The 24,488-nt window shown below is 41.3% G+C and overlaps 2 protein-coding genes across 13 annotated transcripts in view; one reads left to right on the forward strand and one right to left on the reverse strand.

Moving 5' to 3' along the window:
* LOC101159554 (sodium- and chloride-dependent GABA transporter 2) overlaps positions 1-1,163 on the reverse strand; it is a 13,446-nt gene extending 12,283 nt beyond the window's left edge. Inside the window, exon 1 of the mRNA XM_023954662.2 lies at positions 1,027-1,163. The gene's annotated coding sequence lies outside the window, so the exon portion shown is untranslated. The remainder of the gene's footprint in view (positions 1-1,026) is intronic.
* Positions 1,164-12,637: 11,474 nt separating this feature from the next.
* LOC101167601 (sodium- and chloride-dependent GABA transporter 2) overlaps positions 12,638-24,488 on the forward strand; it is a 34,158-nt gene continuing 22,307 nt past the window's right edge. For 2 of the 12 annotated variants that reach the window (XM_078946777.1, XM_078946778.1), the window contains exons 1-3: positions 12,880-13,015; positions 23,714-23,895; positions 24,046-24,180. In XM_078946777.1, coding sequence (XP_078802903.1) covers positions 12,948-13,015; positions 23,714-23,895; positions 24,046-24,180 — 385 coding nt within the window. In that variant the 5' untranslated portion in view covers positions 12,880-12,947. Of the gene's footprint in view, positions 12,725-12,879; positions 13,016-15,772; positions 16,016-20,696; positions 20,861-23,713; positions 24,181-24,488 lie in introns of those variants that run through there. The other 10 variants (XM_078946776.1, XM_078946775.1, XM_020701433.3 and 7 more) reach the window with 10 other exon arrangements.

Genomic DNA, 24,488 nt, shown 5'->3' on the forward strand with positions numbered 1-24,488 from the left:
TTTTAGCTTCACGCACACATTGCAAGGTTTTCAAAAACCAATCGGCATCTTGACCAAAGTGCCCATGCAAACTTCCCAGCATGCCATGGAACATTTTTCACAGGACAATGTTTGCAGGCAAATGAGGAAATATCAGTTTGTCAGAGCTGTTGTAGTTCTAGCTGTGGACTTTAATCAAGCCATCTCAACTTCACAGCTTTCAATAATGTGCCTGTACATATTGCACAGCTTCATAAAAATGTGGATAGTTTTTATTTTAATTTGTTTTTATTGTTAATGGACTGTAACAATTCTACCAGCATTTCTTAGTAATTGGTCTTTGCGAGGTTAAGATAAGCTTCACAGCAGTTTGCAGTCTTCTCCTCATGTTATCTAACCCTCCAGATGTGCAACATGTTCGTTTGTGTTTGAGTGCATTGAGCTTGCTGTTTCATTACCAACATTGGGCTGTTGATATATTGATGAAAGTCCTCTTATTCTGTCTGACATTTGGATCAAGACCTTCCTGTTTGCTGCAGGAAATTTATTGTGACAAATTTCCATGTTTGCCACCGTCATTAATAGATTAAAGTGGAATCTTGAGTTCTAGTTTTTCTGAACAGCTTTTTTTTAGATGTTGTAGTTACAGTACTTCAAATGTTGGCATTCTGGTGATGAAATAGTAATGCAGAATTAAAGACAATAAGAAATGGAGTCACTTTCTACAATGCCCTGGGAAGTTGGTCTCCCAGGTATGTATAGACAAAATAATATTTAAACAGATCTTAGAAACCAAATTATTAAAAAATACATCTGCTTCACAAAATGCAAGTCATAACCTTATAGTTAACCCTCTTTATATGCAGTTTTGGGTAAGGTATTTAAGAAGACCACAGTGCAGTTAGGATAAGCCTGCCAAACATCTGCTTAAAATCATGAATATATTTTCTATTCGTTTTTTTACTTTTTCTAAATCATGAAATTTGTTGAGTTATTTTTCCTGCTAACACAAAAAATAATAATTAAAAAAAATCCTAATCATTTTACCTTTAGCAGACCGAGTATTCTCCCCGCGACCTCCGCCTTTGAAAACAAGACGCCGCTCTTTTGTCAAGTGCAGCACATTGACTCTTTGTGAGGTGTGGCCTGGAGGACAAGTACAGCCACTCGTCTATGAGAACCACTCCAAACAGAGGAGCGCACACAAACCTAGTTAGACATGCGTGTCTGTTCCTCAAGATAAAAGAACCCTTGGCTGTGCCATGGACATTTAAATTAGAGGGCGTTGTGTGTGTGCATGGGGGGGTTGTTTGTGTGTGTGCAAGCATGCGTGTTCAGGTAACCCTTATAGCGTGGGGCTACATACAGCAACAACCTTTAAATGTAATTCAATTAAAAACTTGACTATATTTTGATCATTTTTCTATTTTCTACAGTTATTGAAAAGTCACTGTTACTTCAGTCCTGTTAATAATACACAACTTTTATTTGACTTGGATTTATAATTTCTGCATCTAACTTTAGGGATAAATAAAATATTATAGGCTATAGTTGCAAAATGAGGATCAAACTTTTATTAAAAAAATAAATTCTATTTGTAATATTTTCCTGCTTAAAACTAAATGGTGGATTTACATGTTTATCAGGGATGTGTAGTCAGGTGAGGCACATCACTGTCATCTGCCATCATAACATGGATACTAATGATAAAAGTAATGTGTTGCATAATCTGTGCTAAAAATGCCATTTATATGTAGTATTCTGATCATTTGAATGATTTTTATCCTTCAAATCGCTGTATTTTGCATATTTCCTGTTCAATTCCAGCACAGGCTGTGAAGTGATGCAGCTTGGAGCTCTGCCGTACAGCTGATTGCACAATCACATACTCGGCATATGTTAATAATGTAATGCTATATTTAAAAAATATATATACATGTCCACGCTTGGGATTTAAAATGTAATATATTTCAGGTTTGTCTATTGCTTATTTCTGGATCTGACATAAAGCCGCATTGAAAAGACACAAAGTGAAGCAGGCAGCAGCACCGTGTGGTGGACTGAGACGTATAAGCCAAGGACAGCAAAAATTGTTTCAAAAATAATTAAATTCATTTTAAAAAACATCCAGATGGAAAAAATTGGCCTCTTAAAAGAGCTCAAAGTAACAAGATTAACTAAAGCGTTAAATTCAACTGAACAGACAAGGAAACTTACTTAAACAGACCGGACTAACTGGAAACGACAGTGAACATATATAATGGCTGACCAAGACCAAGACAAGCTACGAAATACAGCAAACAAACAAAATTAAAGTCCATTCTATGGTAAACTAACATACAAAATTAATAAAACTAATAGACATCAAATAGAATTTAAAGTAAAGCAATTTTCAACACAAAAATAGTTTCTTGTCCCCCGGGCAATGGTTCAGTCCAGTTAGCGGCCTGCTGAATAGAAGGCCTCTGGCATGCTTTCTCGTGTCAGGCCTGACTTGATGGTTCCAGCAGCAGATGGCAGCACCAACAATGGTCCCCTCAGCAACACTGACTCAAAAAACACCAAATAAAGCTTCAAACAGTGTTAATATATTTAAACCAAACAAAGGGGTTTTTATGTGTTATATTTGAAAAGAAAAAATAGAAAGTGTGTGCACGATGTAAAGTGAGACCATATATGTAGCGTGTGGTGCTGGAGGTTACTGCCCTGATGGGGTGGTAGCGTGGGCAGCCATTACACACGGCTCCAGAAGAGGGCGCTCAGGAGATCACGGATGTTCTTGCAATGGTGTTGTTTTGTTTTGCTGTGACTCACTGCAAAATTGGCAGATGTCCTCCGGGGTGCTGTGTTTATATTTTAGGATGTCCCAAAGTCTGTATCATATCACTAAATGTTGCATTTTAGTTAGTTGCTCTTTCTGGTCATAATCTACTTACCAACTTTTTAGTGAACAGTGGTGAGCTCCAAGTTTAAATGAGGCCCATGGTGGTTTCTATATGTCTTACATGGCAGTCTGGCCAAGTGCAATGCCTCATGGTAGTATTTATAACAGCTCTTCTCTATTCACAATTTTTATGCTTATCATCAACTCCGTGTGATATTCAACTGAGAGAACCATAACTCTGCAGGAACACAGAGTCATGGTGTCCAACGTCTACTGTGACGAGCATGGAGATGTCTTGTAAAGATCCGTTTCACCATGTTGATAGGATCTATGCTCTGCTAAAGTAAATGTGGTATATTTCTGTGCCTTTTAATTCAGTCACTTACAAATCTAAATCCATAAAAGGTGACATTTTCAAATCAGTTCAGCATGTTATCAGTAGCAGGTAAATGGTTGACTTTTTTAGTCCAATGTTACAAATTTAAGGGACCAAATCAACTTTTTGAGCTTTTCAGTGTTTTATAATGTTCATTCCTTACTAGAAACATCCCCAGTGGTATTATTTAACCATTCAAAAATTTCTGAGTATTCCTCTAAAAACCTGCTCTCTGAGCACCAGCCCCTCCCATTCATGAAAATGAGCTGGTTCTCACATTGTGACATCACAAAGTGAGGAACAGCCCCTTCCAGGAAGAGTCTGCGCTGCCAGCCCCGCCCCCAGACTAACACACACGCCCATTTTCTCAGTGGAGCTAGCGGTGATCAGCTTAACGCTTTCAGTTTAGATGAACAATATGTTCATCCATCTTTGTAAAAGTTACGATGTTTTTTTTTTTTTATGGGAGAAACTCAGACACGCCACCAAGGCCGACTCTGGGATGATGTCATGAAATTGAGTGAAAGGAGTGAAAGGCGGAGCCTCAGAGATCGAGTCGTTTTACTTCCGGGCGGCAAAATAAAATGCGAAAAATGCGAATATTTCATCAAAAATTGCTCTTGAGTGTGCCAAAGGTAATAAATGATCATATATATGGATATAGTTTACTCTGAAAGGCTTGAGAAAAGCATGATGAGGGCTGCTCATTACTGGTCCTGGAGATCTACCACCCTGCTGTTTTCCAGCTCTCCCTGCATTTCTTACTACTGATTACCTGGACCAGGTGAGTTCATTCAGGCATGTGTGGAGTGTGGAGACATGGGATTGATCTGGAAAACAGTCAGGGTGGGAGATCTCAAGGACCAGGAATGAGCAGCCCGGATAGACCCTTAAACAGCACTACAGTTAGAAGATTTGTCCGCACTCAACTTTGTCACATGGATAGGCGTGTTGTTGGTAGCGGTGGAAAGAGGCTGAAGGTTTTAGAACCAGGGGTGCTCATTACGTCGATCGCAATCGACCGGTCGATCTTCAAGGACATGAGGGTAGATCGCAGGCCAGCAAAGATAAATAACAAAAAAATAAAGGTGTACTTCTAAAAAATCCACCAGCCAATCAAAATCCTCACTGAGAAGTACGGGACTTGATTGACATGTGGATTGGCCAATCGGACATCCTCTGATACATATGCCACTGCACATGCGTGTTTAAAAACACTGAGCGCAACCTCTCTGTCATCAGAAAGTCCCTTTCTGCCCCGCAGCATGTCAAGTCCCTGGCAGAAGATCACTCCGGAGAAACAGAGTGATTATTGAAGCCGCCCCGTGTCTCCTCCTGCTATCGCCTCTGCAGTTCTCGCCCGATAAATACGAGCTCATTAAGGAAGCTGTTTTTTACGTGGAACGCGCTTCGTACGGAGCCAGCAGCGCCTTTGAAATGCCATGATGCTCCCCCTACTGCACGGTTAACAGAGCGTGACGTATGATAGTCGCTGCTTTCTGTCTTTGTAATAAAACGCCTCATCTGTTAATACAAAAGTATCTTTGTGTAATCTTACTGTGTAGTTTTTAATCATCAGTATATAAACAACAATGTTCAAACAAACATGTAACTAACAAACATGTGCTATAGTGTTCATATATATATGTATATATATATATATATATATATATATATATATATATATATATATATATATATATATATATATATATATATATATATATATATATATTGTAGCGTTTCAATGAATGCAGACGCTGGTTTCACCATAAACTCCTCATTTATTCCGAACACTCGGTTACTGTCGGCCGTAACCACGCCGTACAAAAACAGGGACAGGCTTCCCACCCAAAAAAACGAGCTTCCCTCCTAGTCTCGCGGCTCTTCCTCCCCTCTCCCGCCACGCCCACCGTTCTCCACAATCAACAGAGCAACCCAGCATCCAACAAAACACCAACGAATGAACAGAACACGGGGATGCTACACTGTCTCCCCCTTACAAAGTCCCTCGTCCCGAGGGGCCGCAGAAAAAGTCCTTGAGGTGGCCTGGAGGCTTTCTCTGTCTCTGAGGCCTCCTTGGAGTGAGAGTTTGGGGTTGTGCTCGTGTTTCTGGGACCTCCAGCTGAGGAGCAGGGGTAGAGTCCAGGGAAGGGGCAGAAAGAGAAGGTTGTAGAAGGGGGCAAGAATGTACGTCGGATGGGGGTGTCACATTTCTTGGAGGATGTTTTGGGGGTCCAGAAAACTGCTGAGGTTGAGCATCACCTCTATAAGGGGCAAGCCGGTCCAGGTGGAGAACCACCCGTCTTCCCCTAGGTGGGAGTCGGACCCTATATACTACCTCACCCAGCACCTCCAACACTTCACAAGGCCCAACCCAGTGGCAGTCAAGTTTGGGGCACCTACCCTTCCTCCGTTTAGGACTGTACACCCACACTAGGTCCCCAGCTTTAAAGTCTCTTCCTCTGGCCCTCATGTCATAGTTCCGTTTCTGTCGTACACCCGCTTTCTGTAGCTGATCACGAGCAAATGCATGGGCAGAGTCCATCCGGTCCTGGAGTCTCCTGGCATATTCCGGTCCTGGTGGAACTGCTGGTGTGTCTGGGGTTTTACCAAAAGCCATCTCGGCTGGTGTCCGTAGCTCTCGTCCCAACATCAGCAGAGCAGGAGTGCACAATGTAGAATCCTGCACAGCAGACCTGTAGGCCAAAAGAACAAGGGGTAAATGACAGTCCCAATCCCGTTGGTGTTCAGCTGTGAGGATGGCAAGTTGTTTTGCCAACGTTTTGTTGAACCGTTCGACCAATCCATCGCTCTGGGGATGCAAAGGTGTGGTCCGTGTCTTTTGTATGCCCAGCTGCTTACACATAGCACCAAATACTGCAGACTCAAAATTTCTGCCTTGATCGCTGTGGATGATCTCCGGTGTTCCAAATCTGGCAAACATCCCAGCCACCAAAGCATCTGCTACAGTCTCTGCTTCCTGGTCTGGTATGGCGTATGCCTCGGGCCATTTTGTAAAATAGTCCATGGCTACGAGAACATAGCGGTTGCCGTGGTCTGTGCGGGGAAAGGGGCCCATAATGTCCACAGCTACCCTCTCCATTGGGGCGCCCACAGCCAACTGCTGGAGCTGGGCACGTGACTGATCTGACGGCCCTTGTATGCTGTACAGAGATCGCAGCGACGGCAAAAGTCTTCGACATCCCTCCTCAACCGGCCCCAATAAAACCCTTGTCGGAGTCGTCGAAGAGTTTTTGAAATTCCGAAATGGCCAGCTCCTGTAGTTCCGTGACAGGTTTTTAGAACAGATTGTTTCAGGGAACTGGGGACCACAATCTGCCACCTCTCCTCCCCTGTTGCTGGTTCCTTCCAGGCTCTCTGAAGCACCCCGTCCTTCAATCGTAGGGCCCCGAACTTTTCTAACAGTCCTTTGGTGGTTGGTGAACACCCAGCTACCTCCTCCCACTTTGGTTTCTGCCCAGCCTCCGCCCACCGCAGCACAGGTTTCAGGTCAACATCCTGTTCCTGTTGTGCTCTCCATTCAAGGGGGCTGACGAGTTGTATTGCCCTGCAGATCGGGTCATCACGGTTGTCCACGGGGCCCAGCTCCTCAACGCAGAGCTCTGTTTCCCGGGTCTCCCTTTTTTCACAGTATCCGCACCCAAGAGGGCCACAGGGCCGCCGGGACATGGCATCAGCGTTGGTATGGTGAGCTCCTGCTCTGTACTCCACTTTGAAGGTGTACGGTGCCAACTCCTCCAGCCAACGTGCAATCTGTCCTCGGGCTTTTTCGCGCCGGCTCTGGCTGCCTCGCTGAAGCCGGCATCAGCAGCCATCTCCCTGGCTGTTTGTCTCAGACGGGCTACGTGCTCCGCAGCGTGGCTCAATCCTACCAGATGTCCAGACAGACCAGCGCGATCATCGTGCGTCATCTCCTCCTTAATTTTGGGACGAGCGTCGGGTTTTCCTCGCGGCGTCGCCATCTTCTCCGCTGACTGAGTTGCAATGCACGGCAAGCCCTACCAGACTAGCGGTGAGGTGAGTCAGAACTCAGAAGTTCTCCTTTTTTTTGTTTGATTGCTTTCACTTCTGACACCAATGTAGCGTTTCAATGAATGCAGACGCTGGTTTCACCATAAACTCCTCATTTATTCCGAACACTCGGTTACTGTCGGCCGTAACCACGCCGTACAAAAACAGGGACAGGCTTCCCACCCAAAAAAACGAGCTTCCCTCCTAGTCTCGCGGCTCTTCCTCCCCTCTCCCGCCACGCCCACCGTTCTCCACAATCAACAGAGCAACCCAGCATCCAACAAAACACCAACGAATGAACAGAACACGGGGATGCTACAATATATATGTATATGTATATATAATCTATTAAGTAAAAGAAAGTTATATAAATATTTTTTTATTTAATAGATTTTATTTAGGTTTTAAAAGGTTTTAAAGAGGTTTTAAGAGACATGTTGGAACAACAAAAAACATTTTATGTTGAAATGATGAATAAAAAAGAGTCAAACTTCCTGTCATTTACAAAAATGGTTTTGGATTCTGTCAATACCAGAATTGATGGTGTGAGAAAAGATGTGCAGGAGATGAAGAGCAGCCTTCAATTTTCTCAGGGTCAAATTGATGATCTGAGGGGAATGGAGAAAAAGGTTGCCTCATTTGAATCTCAATTGCAACAACTGCCTACCCAGAGCTTTGACAAGACTGACATTTCTGATATGTCTACCCAAATTGACTCATTAGAAAACCAGAGTAGACGAAATAATGTCATTATTGACGGACGGGCTCAAGACGCTGCCTGTGAGTCCTGGTTACATTCTGAAAAGAAAGCCAGGGAATTCATCAGCAACATGCTGAAAAGAAAGACAAAGAACGTATCCTACCAAAGGCTAACGCTCACCTGAAAAACTCTGGCATCTATGTCAATGAGGATTTCTCTGATGGTATCAGAAAGAAGAGAGCTGAGCTACTACCTGCAATGAAGCAGGCCAGAGAGAGAGAGGAAACTTTGCTGTCATTAGCTATGATAAACTCATAGTTTAACCCCGTCAACAACAGCAGACGGAAGCTAACAGCAGATTTTAAACTGTCCTGTCCTGCTAGAATAAACCTACCGCCAAGGATTATGTTTTCATCTGTCTTATTCTGACTACCCACGACAATGAATTGTGGGGCTCCTCTGCACTGAGTTTTCTACTTGAGCATGACCCAGACCAAAACTGTATTTCTCAGATTAAAGAAAATACTTTTGGTACGTCTGAATACTATTGTGAAAGCGTATTTGAAAATCGTACTAATTCTTTTGCGACTAGGAATCACTTCTCTCTCCTACACATCAATGCCGTTCTAAAAATTATGATGTATTATCTGCTTGTCTTGTAAATCTTGATTTTAGCTTTGATGTAATTGGATTAACAGAAACTTGGCTTACTGAAAATATAGCAGATACCTTTAACATCATGGATTACATGCATGTTTATAGATGTAGAAAAGGAAGGGAGGACGGGTTTTCTTGTTTTTAAACTCTGGCTTACAATTTAAAGTAAGATGTGACATTGAGGAGCTTTTTGATTTTGAAACAGAAGTTGGAGCCATAGAAACAAAGTTCTTTATAATCAATTCTATTAATAGACCGCCTAATTGTAATTTGACTGAGTTTGTTGCTAATATTTCTAATGTATTGGACCTAGTTTCTAAAGAGGGAAAGAAGTGTTATTTAATGGGTGATTTTAATATTAATCTGTTTAATTATGAAACAGATTTAGCAATCAAAGAATTTCTTTACATCATGTATTCTCATAGTTTTTATCCAATGATTACAGTCCTACTTGAGTGACAAATACTGTAATTCAGCAACCCATAAGATAATATCTTCACCAACATACTATGAAACCTGGGGTGTTGTGCATGGACGTGGCTGACCACTGCCCTATTTTTTTCACAAAACATGTACTGAGATTAGACAAAGCAGCCCTGTGTCGGAAAGTATTGAATATAGGAGGAATCTTACTGAAATGAATAAAATTAAATTTAGAAATATAGTCAGTCAATTGCAATGGACTGAGCTGTATCAGCTATAAGATCCCCAAAAAGCTTTTACTGTCTTCATGAAAATTATTTCAGAGGTTTACAATTGCTGTTTTCCTCTTCAGCCTGGGCCTCATAAGGCCAAATGTTCAAAACCATGGATCACTTCAGCTTTGATAAAATCCTTGAAGACCAAGCATAAGTTATATAAAAATACCTGACTTGTCCTACACTCAAAAAATATAGAAACAGGTTAAACCATTTCATAAAAGGAGCAAACGTTCACTTTTATAATACAAAGTTAGCCCAGCGTAAAAACAATGTTGCCTGCCTTTGGAAAACTATCAACGCAATACTGAATAAAAACACTACTAAAAAAACAGCTATCCAATGAATTTCATGTTTATGATAATTTGTTTCAGCCCCTCACCAAATTGCTGCAAAATTTAACTCATTTTTTTCTGAGACAGTTCACTTGGTTATGACAATATTGATAGTAATTTGTTAAAATCAATCTATCTCTCTGCCCCATGCCGGTCCTGCTGGCCCTGGCCTGGGTGGCGGATGTGATCGCCCGGGGGGCAGTTGTTCTCTATCTGCTGCCATGCGGGTGTTGGGGGGGTTCTGGCTGCCGCTGCTGCTGCGGCGGGGGTCTTGGTGTGGGGATGACTGGGCACTCTCCCTCCTTCTTTTCACATTCCATCATCCACTTTAGAAGAACATAAAGATTCACTTGAGCACAGATGTTAGCTCACGTTTGCACAAATAGTTTGCGTGATTGAATGAAATGTTTCACACTAGTTGGTTTGAATGTATAGGTATGCGCGTGTGTGAAAATTATTTGTATTGTCTACTTGTTGACAGGTGAACGTTTTTGGAGCCAACAGGTATACATAGCCAACAAAGAAGTGGGATTCCGACTTGTTGGTGGTGGTGGGGTTCTGGTCCGGGCTCCAGGGGTTCTATGGGGCAAGGGGCCTGGGGTCTCCATTATCCAAGTCTGGAATGCTGCCTGGGATGGAGTGGATGGATGGATGGATGGATGAATGGATGGATGGATGGATGGATGGATGGATGGATGGATGGATGGATGGATGAATGGATGGATGGATGGATGGATGGATGGATGGATGGATGGATGGATGGATGGATGGATGAATGGATGGATGGATGGATGGATGGATGGATGGATGGATGGATGGATGGATGGATGGATGGATGGATGGATGGATGGATGGATGGATGGATGAACAATGTTTTTACTGAGATTAAATGACATCATGAAAATTAGGAACAGTGAAAATGGGCTTTGTTAATGAAAGTAAATGTGGTGCCAACATTTGTCTTCCTCTTGGGTCTCTTAGCCGGCTGGCTGTGACTTTACCCACCCACCTGTGGATCCTGTTGAGAGGTCACAGCCGGCCTGCACTGATTAACCACACTGCATTTAAGACCACTCTGTGTCTTCAGTGTTGGCTTGCCTTGTATATGCTGAAGTTCATTCTAGCTGTGTAGTTCATCCGTTTTGGCTTCATGCTTTTCTTAACTATATGTGCAGTGAATTTCTGTTAATAAACTCTTGGAACTCTGTTACATCTTCACCTGTGGTTATTCCCTTTATCTGGTCTCGCCTGCTTGCCTGACCATGACAACTTACTCAGATCTCTTTAGCACCTTGTTGGATCATAAATTGACTGACAGAAAGGCCTTAACAAATCAATGTATTTATTTCTGATCTGCTTTTCTTCTTGTGTCTCTCATTTGCAAGCTTTGTCAAGGACAAGAGAAGTTGGGTCAACACAATGAAGACAAAATAAGTCAAAAACCTTGAAAGGTTGCCAGTTCAGAGACTCCCTGAAGAGAGTGTAAGCCTTTGAGAAACTGTACTTTTACATTTTTGAAGCACAGCAGAGTGAAAAAGGGGTATTTTCCATTTGTGTACATGTCTAGAAACTGGAAAAGTATTGTGACATCTCACTGAAGTCTCCCTGGAAAATTGAAAAGGCAGTGCATTGCAAGAACTTGGTTTGATGAAGTCAACACACTCAGTAACCTCTAGTAACATGATAACTGCACTATTTTGGTCAATTTTGCTATCTAGAAAGAAGAGTAACATACTTTTTTGCTGAATTTAAATGACTGTGGTTCAACACTGAGCTGGCCCATCCCTCTGAATTATAACAGTTTTACTTCTGTGCAAAGACTATTTACAGCAATAAGAGGTTTGTGGAAATCTTTGATCATTATGAAATGCCTTTGTGGGACAAATGGGGAAATGTGTACAAGATAGCCTGCTATAGCCTACTATGATTTCTGAAGCTGTTGTGCAGCTCTCTGTGTGCCTAACTGTATGTTTTAGCCATCCAAATTTGGGAGGATGTAAACTCCAAACTACTTTTATGTTTACAGACTTGTTTAACATGTGTTACAATGCTTTACCTGTGTCTGTGCTTTTTTACTCCCTGTAATTTTTTAACACATGCTCCAGTCTGAACTATCCAAACTGGTGAAAGCTGCTTTGTCTAAATGATTTTTAGATGCTGCAGGCTTTTTTGTGGCTGTAAATGATTAGCTTCAGTTCCCCCAGCATTTTGACAAAAGACGTTTAATCTTCAACTTACGTACATTTGTCTAAGAATTCAACAGAATATCTCCACGATGGCGCCGTGTTTTTAGAGTTTATTGCAAACTGTTGACATTTACAACATTGTAAAAGGCACTGATAACATTTTCAAAGAATAAACTATGAAAACTGGTAGTGGAGTACTTGTGTTTATTTGACAAAAAAACAATGCAAAATATATCAAGAAGGAGCATCAAAAAACACTTGGACCAGACATGCAAAGGATCATTTTTTCTTAATTTGTTTTGTTATATATTTTGTTCTAAACCAACAAAATACAGATGTGTATCCTCCTTCCTCCTGTGTTGTGTGTTGGACTACAGGGGTTTGCTGGAGCCTATCCCAACTACTTCAGGGTGAAAACCGAGAGCACCCCAGACAGTTCATCCATGTGCTGCATGCACAGACACACACAGACACACTTACATTCACTTCCAACAGATCATTTGGGACACAGGTCTCAAACTCCAGGCCTCCAGAGTCCTACATCTTTTTCCAACAAACCCACCACTGAAGCTCCTTATTGGCTAAACACACTTGATCCAGGTAACCAGCAGCAGGTGATGCAGGATTTCTTAAGACCCTCCAAGATGTCGGGCCCCAAAGCCTGGAGTCTGAGAGCTCTTATTTAGAGTCACCAATGACTCATGAAGCATGTTTGTGGGCGGTAAGGGGAAGCCACGGCACCCAGAGAAAACCCACACAGGGAGAACATGCAAACTCCACACAAAAAAGAACAAGGAGTTCTTTAAAGACTTGACTGACAAAAACAGTTCAGAGGAGACATCAAGATAGCAGAAAGAATAATAAACGGTTCAAGGTAAGATAAGAACAGAGGTCCCATGAGATCAGGATTTGCTTTCCTTTATGTAGAGACATCTGTAGTTTTTCAGTTCAGGAGAGCGTTTTTGAAGAAGTTTCAGGAGATAATTTATTTACAACCCGTATAATGATTCATCTCATTTGAGTCAACTTTGCTTCAAATAGGTTGCTCAGTTAGAGATGCACCAACTTCATCCCTGAAGTGACAAGAAGACTATGAAATGGGTGCAGCTCAAACAAAATCAGCAAAACTGGCAAAATATCAAGAGGCTTCAGACGGTCAGCAAGAGTGAGTATAGCATGGATCAAACATTACAATGACTAACACTTTTTTACTCCATTATCTAAATAAAATATATCATACAATGTGGATCTGCTAATGCTGTTGATGTCAACTACAAGATAAAGCCAACCGCAGGTAAGAATGTATGCAGGCCATAGAAACACAGTTAAAAATGTGCTGCTCTACATTTACATTGTTTTCTGTTGCAATAAATACAATAAAAAAACTGCAATGCAAGACAGAATTGAAACTTGTTTTTACACAAATGTAATGCTTTTTCCCTAAATGTCCCAAACACTGCAATAGTTTGTGTAATATTAATTATTTTCCAATAATTTACCAGAAAACAATCTGATGAAACTTTAGACTTTATGTCAGTCGATATCTCATCATGCTCTACAAAACTATCAACAGAGAAATTCCTAAAGATAAAAATCATTTTGTAAATGGAATGTATAATTTTCATTTTGTGTATATGTTGTATATTAATACACAACCTGTGTATTGCTTTCTTTCTTTCTTTCTTTCTTTCTTTCTTTCTTTCCACTTTTTCATTTTCTGATTCAGAGGGAAGTTTTATTTTTGAAACCTACCAAATTCTGTTCACCACATCCGCCTGTCTTGCCACGACGCGTGACGTGTTTGGAAAGTTTCTGTGGGGAGAAAAGAGTGAGTGTGGAGACCAAAAAGAGCCTTCAACTTCAAAGTAACATAAAGCTGCTGTTTCCAGACAAAACCGGGAGTCTTCTTTGACGTATAAATTTATGGAGACAGTTGTTCCCGCGGAACAAGTTGCTCTGCATAATACGCGGTGACAGATAGTTTGAAGGTTGGGCTTCTTCCTCCTGAAGTCAATAATTAGTTCTTTGATCGTGGAGACGTTGAGGACCAAGTTGTTTTCTGCACACCACCCCACCAGCTTGTGGACCTCATCCCTGTATGCTGTTTCATTTCCACCAGAGATGAGCCCCACCAGGGTGGTGTCGTCTGCAGGCTTACTGACAGTGTAGTCTGGGTGGATGCTGACACAGTCATATGTATGTATACAGGCTGCACAGAAGGGGTCTGAGCGCACAGCCTTGTGGTGAGCCAATGTTGATGCTGAGAGCTGTGAAGAGATGCGGACCCACTCGGACTCTCTGAATACGGTCAGAGAGGACATTTCTGATCCAACACCAGTGTCCAGCAGTTTATTTGTCCGTCTGTCTGGGAGTATTGTATCAAAGTCAAAGAAGAGCAGCCTAGCGTCGAACCCCTGCTGTTCCAGGTGGGAGATGGCGGCGTGGAGTGCTTAGACAATGGCATCCTCTGTTGATCTGTTAGGTCTGTATGCAAACTGAAATGGTAATGGTAAATGGCGTATACTTTTATAGCGCTTTTCTACCTACAAGGCCCAAAGCGCTTTACAGTCACGGACCCATTCACCCAGTCACACACATTCACACACTGATGGCGGCTCTGCTGTCGAACACTGGCGCCAACCTCCCACCAGAGGCAAGGTGGGGTTCAGTGTCTTGCCCAAGGACATTTCCACTCATGGGAATCAAACCATGGGTCAAATGCCGGTGAGAGACAGGACATGATGCGCCGTTGAACCAGTTTCTCAAAGCACTTCATGATAACAGGAGACTGGTCGGCAATCATTGACGTTGCTGATTGAGGTATTTTTTGGGCAGCGGGATAATTGCGGCTGACTTCAGGCATGGTGGGATGAAGGACTGGGACAGTGATTTGTAGAGGATCTTGGTAAAGACCCCAGCCAGCTGGTCTGCACACTCCCTTAGAACCCTTCCGGTCACTCTATCTGGTCCAGCAGCCTTCCTGGGGTACACTGTCTTCAGTGTGCTCTTCATCCCGTGCTCTTGAACCTTGCTGCTGAAGTTGACACAGTCACAGCTTGAGCTGTGGCTGCCCTGGGCCCTCTTTCCCTCTTGTAGCGTGCAAAGAAATGCTTCAACTCCTCTGCAAGCCCAGCGCCGCCCTCTGCAACGTAATAGTAATCAAATGTAACTTCCAGTTGGATGGAGTCGGAGCTCAGAGGTTTTTTTCCGCTGCAGACATTTTAAACCTGCTGGTCGCTACACTGACATGAATCAATTCAAACCTGTTTGATTTTAGCTGCTTTGCTGCTCCTTCTGGGTTTTACTCTGAGAGAAACGGGCCAGGATGGTTGAAGTCTGCAGAATCCCGGTTGAACTGAACTGATGCAAAGTCCAAAGTCAGTGTCCGTCTCCAGGTTCCGTCAATACAAGACAGAGACACCTGTTTGTTTAGAATCTGGACTAATCAGCAGCTGTTTGATGGCAGCTTTGTCACGCTAAACTGAAACTTATGAACGCAAAATCAAAAACTGAGGAAGAGTGAGATGTGACACAACACGTGAAAACACACATTTGTGTGCAAACAGCAAAAATATTTTTTGAAAGCAAAAAATATAGTTTTTGAAACCAAAAAAGGTTTTTCAACGAAAATGTTTGTGTTGGGAAAGCAAAAATAATTCTGAAAAGCAAAAAAAAAAAAAAAACTACGTTTATGAAAGCAAATATTTAATATTTTCCTTTGCTTCTGAGAAAATTTTGTTTGCAATGTATTGGCATTCATATTTCATAGAAATAAATCTTCCCAAAATGCTCCACATCTTTCATCAACTCCATCATATGAAACTGTTTTAACCTTGATTGATTTATTTCGACCTACATTTTACTAAATATTGATCATTGTTAACATTTTATAGACCTTTGATAACTGAAAACTGTCATAATAACAGTAGTAGCTAAAGAGTCATTAGAGACGAACGAAAGGCTCGAGCGTCGTGAAAGATCCTCGCTTTATGACCATATATGGATACAGGAAGTGACGCAAACTATGGAGTACTCCAACTCAATCGAATCTTTCACTGGTCAGTGTGAACTGCTAAAAACTATTTAATTGAGGTCTATACCTCCAGATTTTTATTAGTTATTCACTTCAATACTCCCTTTTCGAGCACTGATTCAATGACGCAACGTAAGTTATTTGTTTATGCTTGAGTATCGTGACGTAGAGGTTCAAGATTCCTTTTCACGTCCTGCTGAGTTCGCTAGCGTGTGTAAAAGTTGCTAGCGTGCCTTTGTGACGGGCTGTGACCGGCGTGGGGGAGTTTAGGTCGTCCTGGCTGTAGATATGACACACAGACGGGTCCGTTTCTGCCGTTAACTGTGACTAACGGACGGGGAAAACGGGGTTTCCTGCAGCTTCACAGGGAGCCACGGGGTGGCGCCATTTCACTCGTTTTGTTGAGTCGTTGAAGTTTCTTAAGGCTTCACGGTGAAAATTGGAGGTTATTTGACAGCTCCTGGTAAACAAATTAGAACAAATTTAAGCCAAGTTGACATGAATATGACATTTATATCTTGTTTTGAAAGCCGGCCCGCTGACGTAGGTCTGCGTAGAGATGCTAATTTGATATTTATTGAAGTTGAAGTTGTTTTGAAACCCGGCACGCTGATGTAGCACGTTAAGTTTGCTGAGTTTATATGTGTTTTTTAATGATTTGAATCCTGACACGCTTACATAACATGCTTGGTTTGATGAGTTCATAATTTTTGTAAGTTTTTTTGAAACCTGGCTCGTTTATGTAACATGAAAGGTTTATTTATTTAGATGCCAGCATGACTCACCTTTGATGATCAGGACATCATCAAAGATGAGTTGCTGATTCATCTTATTGAAAACATCGCCTCAAACAAATGTCAGAAAGACTTTACAAGTAAATAAAATGACTGTTATAAAATAATAAAAACACTGTTAACTTACTCCTGACAGTCACGCCAAAGAAATATAAGACCATATCAGTCAAGAAACTCCAACTCCCATGATGCATGCTGCAGGGTTGTTAGTTTGAACCCTCAGAATTGTTTATTTTTTTCAGTTGACTGTATAAGGGAACTGGACTGACTTCCAGTCAATGAAGTGCAGGAAACAGGAAGTACCAAACAGGAAGAACCCGCTGGTTCCAAGAAGTCAAAATCACATCTGAATTCCCGCCCTAACCCCAAACTAGGGTTGTGCCGATCGTCCATCGTGATGGGTGACTGACATCCCGATGGAGAGACACCATCGTGATGCCACGCCCCCGCCACGTTGCGAGTCGACACCATAAGCCGCGGTTACATGTACAAAATATCTTGATGGGATCAATGGTCGGATTAGAATCCAACCGTGTACATGGGCCTAGAAAAATGTTTTCTAAAACGTTCACTAAGGTCGGAATAAATCATTCGCACATGCGCAGTAGGGTTTGAAAACCGGAAGGGTATATAAATTCCGCCGAGCGGCTTTTTTTTTTCAAACTTTATTGAATGTAACAATTCAATGCAAAACGATGGTAAACAGCGCCGAGCGGCTATATACATTGACATGTCAACTCGGTAATATACGAGACGATCTTCTAAACGTGCTTTTAATAATGTTACGGTTATTATGAAACACCTGTTCGCTCATCATTTGAATTTTAATACGTATGGTCAGTGCTTTTTCTGAACGGAGCCGGAAAGAAGCCAGGATTAGCAGTATGCTAACACGGGCTAACAGCATTAGCTTTGGGTGGCGCTGCACGTAAACATGTGGGAATAACATCAGCCTTTATTTAGTCGGGACACAACTGGAAACACAAATCCACGTCATTGTTTTAATGTTTTCTAAGGACTGAGCGACATTTCTGCTTTGAAGCTCAAACCCTTGTGTGTCTGCTGACGATCCGAGCTGTGCTCAGAGACACACTTTTAGACCCGGTTCTGAGTTCGGTAGCTCGTACCCCTAGAGCTGCGGGACGGATCGCAGTCTTAAATCTCCCACACATACCGCTCATATAACAAAGCACCCCTCTCCCTTCCCATCAAACACAAAGCTGGAAGTCCGCGCTCCGCCGGTCCACTTGACTAGTTAAGTGCGGGAGCGGACCATTTCTTTTCTAGTTTGTCTGTTACTTTTTTTGTTAATGTCACTTCCCTCCGTTTATACTGGATCATCGCAGATTAGTCATTAGTTGGGAAATAAAATTAAAATAAGTAAAATAACGAATACCCCCCCCCCCGACGATGTCATCGTCCATCCCGATGGTTGACAGCAAACATCGTCAACGGCCAATTTAGGGGACATCGCCCGACCCTACCCCAAACTACTAAAAAGCTGTTATTTGTCATTTTCAAAAGTAATTCAGTCTCCACGGTCAATACTTTTTTTTTTAAATGGCAGATATGACATCATTGATTTTACCAAGTTAGAATCTAATTGATATGACAGTTTTTTGACGATTATTTATGATCCACTGTCTTCTGAAGATATTAACGTTGATGGTTAATTCAAAAATACATTTAAATACATTTTTCTGGCAAAATGTGTTCCGATGCAATGCATTGTGGTCTATATTCGCTGATCTAGTGAGCATCGATGCACAGTGGTTTTTCTAGGGCCCTGGATTCTGGAATGGTAGATTCGGACAGCACTAGAAAATGGAGAACGCACTATAGAGTGAGTAGGGAAGGAATTCAGACACAACCATTGGCTTCCACAAAGAAACAAACAGCTGTTATTCAGTCAGTAGAACTTTTCCTGCTCTGCTACTTTTTTAACACGTTCTTTTTTTTCTCATTATATTTTCCAAGTTATTCAAATGATCAACTGACAAATCAGATGTCTGGATAAAAGTTTGCTCTCTGGTCGAACATTCGAAGAGTTTGATCGACTGATTTTCCGAGCCAGCTTTCAGTGGAAGGGGTGTGGACTTCCAACGAGCTCACTCCCGATTGACAAGAGTGGTTGCCGTAGAAATGACTCAGAATCAGGACCAATCACTGCTTATTGTCAATGTCTGGTTCCAACGTGGTGACGTCTGTATTTGCTTTGTCTTTGAGCTGGAAGTTAACCATTTTCTACGGGTGATGTCAGACTTGCTCAGTCCAGTTTTTTTATGACTTCCTAAACAAAGAAAAACAAATAGTTATTAAAAATATATATATGTATATATATATATATTTTTATAACTGCCTCGGTAATGGCCTTACATTTGTGGCTGCCTTGTTGCCTGGAGGGACCACAGTGACCCTCTCCGTCGACACACACAGACAGACAAAGAAAAGATAAAATACCTGTTCCTTCTTTAAGAGACTTTCATTAGAGAAATGAATGCAAAATCCTCCGGAAGCATATTTGTTTCTCTGACCATGGTTGTCAAAGCAACCATTTTTCTCTTATCAACCATGAAACAGAAAGTAGTGTAATGACAGAGTTAATTATTTTTATAATGAGGTGTTAAGATCTAACAAACACTATAAACATTAGATAATATTTTAAACATTAAACCGGAACTTGGATGTAGTTTTACACCTTCAGTTTCTGACCATGTTACCCAGAGGCCCTAAAACGAGCACTTTGTCGACAGATAAAGACTAAAATTACTGATCGGCCTGTAAAATATTTGAGACCTCGGATGCAGTCCTACAGTGTTCTGCTCAGCCCCACTCAAGAAATCAAATCAAGCTTTATTTATGAAAAAAGTGCTACTTATTCATTGCAGCTCAAAGCGCTTCACAATTTAATAACAGACAACATAATACAAAAAAAGAGAAAGCAACCCACCCCTTGCCCCCCCAGTCACACATACAGGTGACAAATGACCCATGAATAAACACATGACCCCATACACCATGCATACAGGCATGTAAACAGGGCTAGAATTATGAAACAGTCTTGGCCCTAAGATAAACTATTCAAGCAGGTATTTCTCTGCACGAGACATGTTCTCTCTTTAGAGGAAAAGATTTTAGACTTAACTCCTGTTTCTCATCAAACTTTGGGGGGAAATTGAATTTATTCAACTGTAACAATAAAGGGATTGAGCAAGTGGACTTGAGATTCTCACAGAAAGTTTCCTCCCTTTTCTGTTTTTATTTTGTTTTTTTTATAAGACTAAATCGTTACTCAACGTCATCAGTTGTAAATTAAAAAGAAATTACATAAGAAAAGTTTATTACTTTATCTTTGCTCTCCTCTGTGACCGTACTACAGTGTGTTAGTGGCTTATGAAAAACGATAACAGATATTGGTACAGACCTGCTCCCACAATGCACTTCCACCAAGTTGTGATGTAACAGGAAAAATGCTTATACAAAAAGTATTTTTTAATAACACATGCTTATTGTTGTCATCTTTTTACCTGTGCTTTTTAAATACTGGTAAATTATAATTTTTAAAAAACATAAAATAAGAATTGTCCTCAATTTTTCACTTGAGATATCTTTGAATCTTCTCTATACATTTGCATTATTTTCTACCTTTATGTTGAAATCATTGTTTGGATCCTACACGTGTCAGATTTCACACAAAGAGACGTAGATGTTTTATCCCAGACAAAGACACCAAAGTCATGTTCAGTCATGACCGCCAGTGTTTGGTCAGAGATGTGTCAGAACTGGTGCGTCTGTATGAGGAAAGGGAAATGGAATTGACTTGATGCACTTCAGGCATCAGGGTTGTTGCTCAATGCCGTCTGTGCAGAGTTATCTAACTCCTCCATGCAAAGGCACAGCTAGCATGGCGAACAGGCAGGCTGCTGTGTTTTCCACTGGAACAGGCCCCGCCTTAACTCCATCCTTCAAACAAAGTCCCGCCCCCATTCCTGCTGTCCAGCCTCTCTTCCCCCTTTTGTCACGCCGCTCAGCTCTTATAAACTACCACTTAGAGGCTGACTCAGTGACTAGTCAAGGAAGAACTTTATGCTGGTGCCATTTGTGGAGCTGAAGGTGCCGTACACTTTTTTGTTTCATTAGATGAGTTTAGTTTGACAGAAGCAGCTGTTGCCATTCTTTACAGGTACTTCCACTTCCCTTTTCATTGACAATCTTTCAGTTTGCTACCTTAGCGATAGCTGAAGCTTTATCTGGGTTAAAGGTGACTGGGAAAGATGTGTTTCTTTTGTTTAGCGTAACCTCAGACTGCTCAGTAAACACTTCAAGGGTAAAAATATTACCTGGTTCTTTAAAAATGGATTCTATTAAAAGTGGACACGAACATGTATTTTCTGTTGCTCTCGGAGAATGTGTGTCAATTGTAGTACTTTATGAAAAGGCTCTCCTGAGTTTTTTTACTCCATTTTTTGGGGAAAATACTAAAAAGAATATATAAAAAAGGTTTCACTGTATCTTGAAATTGTAAACATCTGTTTAATGTAGTTCACAACAATTTCACACAGCGTGCACATTGTGCAGGAGGATACAGTCAGCAAGCAAGAATGGAGAGAAAGGAATCTAGGTCACAAGTGGGAAGCTTTGCCAATTTTCTAAAAGTGCTTCAGAAGGGGGGCAAAATTAATGTAAAGTTCTTGGCAGACAGTTTGATCCCGTCAAGAGAGGTTGTAGTGAAAAAACAAAAACTGATAGTGTGGGTCTCACAAAGCCCCCAAACATTGTAGGGTTTCCATGACAGCTGATCAGTGGCATCACTGAAAAACTTTAACAAATTCACCACAAAAAACTTTTTTCTTCTTCTATTTTTTATTGCATTTGGTGAGTGATAAACTCATTTGTTAAAGAGTTCAATTTGTTTGCTATATAAATCAATAATTACAACCTTGTAAAAAACTTCATTGATGACTTCATTGATGACATAATTTAACATTCATGCAGATAGAAGACATCTGGGTCCAGTTGTTCAAATCTATTCATTCTTTATTGAAAAGGATGACATTTATTTTGAGGCAGAGTTTTGGGGGATTTGAGGCTAAAGTTTATCCTCCTATGGTGATGCAATTCCAGGAAAAGAGTCCAGAAAAGCCTCAGTGAAGTATTATTGATCATCTATTGGTTCAGACATTTCCAAAAGGTTTCATGCCTGCCACCCGAAAATGAAAAATGATCCCAAATTTAAAGGGTTCCTTCCAAACAGCTGCCAATTATTATGGGATTAGAGGTGGCAGCAGGCTGCCAGACACCCCCCGTTGTCAAACTTTGCTTTGCAGGACTCAGAGAAATTCCAGAAACCAAAGAGCTGCTGCTCCGAAGAAACCACTAACTCGCTCATGTTCCACCAGCTTTTACATCACAGCAGAATTAGACTCATAATGATAATCTGAGCGACGAGGTTTGCTAGATATGATGTCATCTCTCCTCACATAATCAAGCTATGTGACATGCAGTCATAAATTGCAGCAGTTAGGATGTTGGCTGAAGTTCGTAGAATTCATAGAACCTGAGTGTTAATTACAGCAAACTGCAGATATTTAAATATCCTGATATTTGATAGGGAAGCATTATTATTCATCTATTAAAGGGCCTATACCACGCTAAATCCATTTCTGAGCTTTTAAGTGAATCAAAATGTTCTTTCCTCATGAGAAGAAACCCAAAGAGGTCATTTATATCTGGGTCAGAAAAGAACTCAATAAAAGAACTCATGTTTAATTAAAAAAGAAGTTCTTTTGTGTGCCAAAGGTAATATTTTATCATATAAATAGATATTGTTTACTATAAAAGACTTAGCAGTTGCATGTATAGGACCTTGAAGTATCTGTACTTTTTGCTAGTTACTTTATATCTTCTCCAACTTTGACTTACATGTCAAGGTTTGCTCTGCAGTTTAATAGCCTCCATAAACCTGCAGCATTCAGATTTTTACCATGAAGTACTCTGTGAATCTCCTCTTATCCATGACTGTGTTCCCTCTTTGTAATAATGATCATAATGGATCTCATTCACACCCATCTGTTAAAATGTTTTATTCCAGTTTATATGTAGCCTTTTTATTTTATTAGTAATTTCATCCCACATGAAACTCTTTTTATAACTTCTAACCATACGGTTATTTTTTTTAATTGATTACCAATCCATTTCAAGGTTGTACTTAATCATATTGTCTATGTGGCAGCAGATTTTTAAAGGTGTAAATGACTGTCTGGCTCTTGTTCGGTGCAGTTTGTCCTCCTGTTTTCTTATGAACTGAGTGACAGTCTGTGTGGGGAATGTGGTTTTCAGGTCCACCGGTGGACAGTTCTGCTGCTGCACACATCCTTTCCAGTCGACTCGCTTCACTCCCACATCACTTTTGAGGCATCAGCCGCACAAAAGCTACATTGATGAGAAGAATTATCCGACTGATAACCTAATTCAGAACGACAGCTGGCTGTGAGCTGACAATGACCTTTAAGAGACTGATTATAGTGTTGCACATTTGCATTACTGTTTAATAGGACTGACCAAAAACTAAAAGGTAATTGTCTAAATCATCAAAATTGTACAGTGAATAAAAATAGGCAGTCACATTCCTCTGCCCCACATCCGCCCCTAAATTCGACATTGACAAAGAAAATACAAACTGCGTTCACGCTGGAGGGGAACCGTAACACAGATCAGGATCACCAACAAATGCTGGGCTTTTCTGGAACAGGAAGAGTTGTGTTGCACTGTGCTATTGTGTAGTGCTGTGATTCATCTGAACAAATACAGTAAAAAAGAAATCTTCTGAAAATTAGAATGTTCCTGCTCATATTTTCATGCAGATCATGTACAGGATGTTGTTTATCATGACATTTTGAAGTTTTTATTCTTACATAACGATAACTGAGCTAACTTCACCACATCCGGGGCACTTTGACTCAAGGTTTGTTCAGGTGGATCAGAGGAAAAACAACGTTAGGGGTATAATTCTAACATGCCACTCTGTTCTTTACAGTGTTATGGAAAAGATCCCCGGTTCAGAGGTCCAGGTCCAGATGGACTTGGGAACAGCACATCCTGCTCCCTCCAGAGGACAATGGTCAAACAAAATGGAGTTCCTATTGGCGGTTGCAGGACAGATCATAGGCCTTGGAAACGTGTGGAGGTTTCCTTACCTGTGCTACAAAAATGGAGGAGGCGAGTCCCGCTATAGCTAAATGGAAACCCACACAGAGACCGCCATGTTTGTGATAACGTGTTGAACAAAAACCCAAAGAAATGCCTTTCAACAACATTATTTTATTCCAATGGATGTGGGTCACCACCTAAACATCTTGTGCTCCTCAGGTGTGTTCTTCATCCCGTATATACTCTTCCTCTTTACTTGTGGCATTCCCTTGTTTCTGCTGGAGACAGCCCTTGGCCAGTATACCAGCCAGGGAAGCATCACCTGTTGGAGAAAGATCTGTCCATTATTTGAAGGTGAATGTCCAGTCTTTTGGTGTCCAGCTCTGCCCGACCCGATGGGCCTCGTGGACTCAGACACTCATCCACTGGTTGTTTGATAAAGATAGATGATGGACATAGCTGTGTTTATATGGACAAAAGTAATCGGATAGAACGCCTGATCAGAAGAGAAATGCGTCATGTAAACACGCCGTTCTGAATAGTCTGTCCCGATCAGACTCGTTTAGATCAAAATTTCTTTCCGATGGAGATAGGTGGGTTATGCCGATTGTAGATCCGATTGTTGTTCATGTAAACGGTTCATTCCGATCATGGGTCACTAC

This window comes from Oryzias latipes, chromosome 5 (genome assembly GCF_053564925.1).
Source record: "Oryzias latipes strain Hd-rR chromosome 5, Olatipes_Hd-rR_3.1".
Taxonomy (NCBI): Eukaryota; Metazoa; Chordata; class Actinopteri; order Beloniformes; family Adrianichthyidae; genus Oryzias; species Oryzias latipes.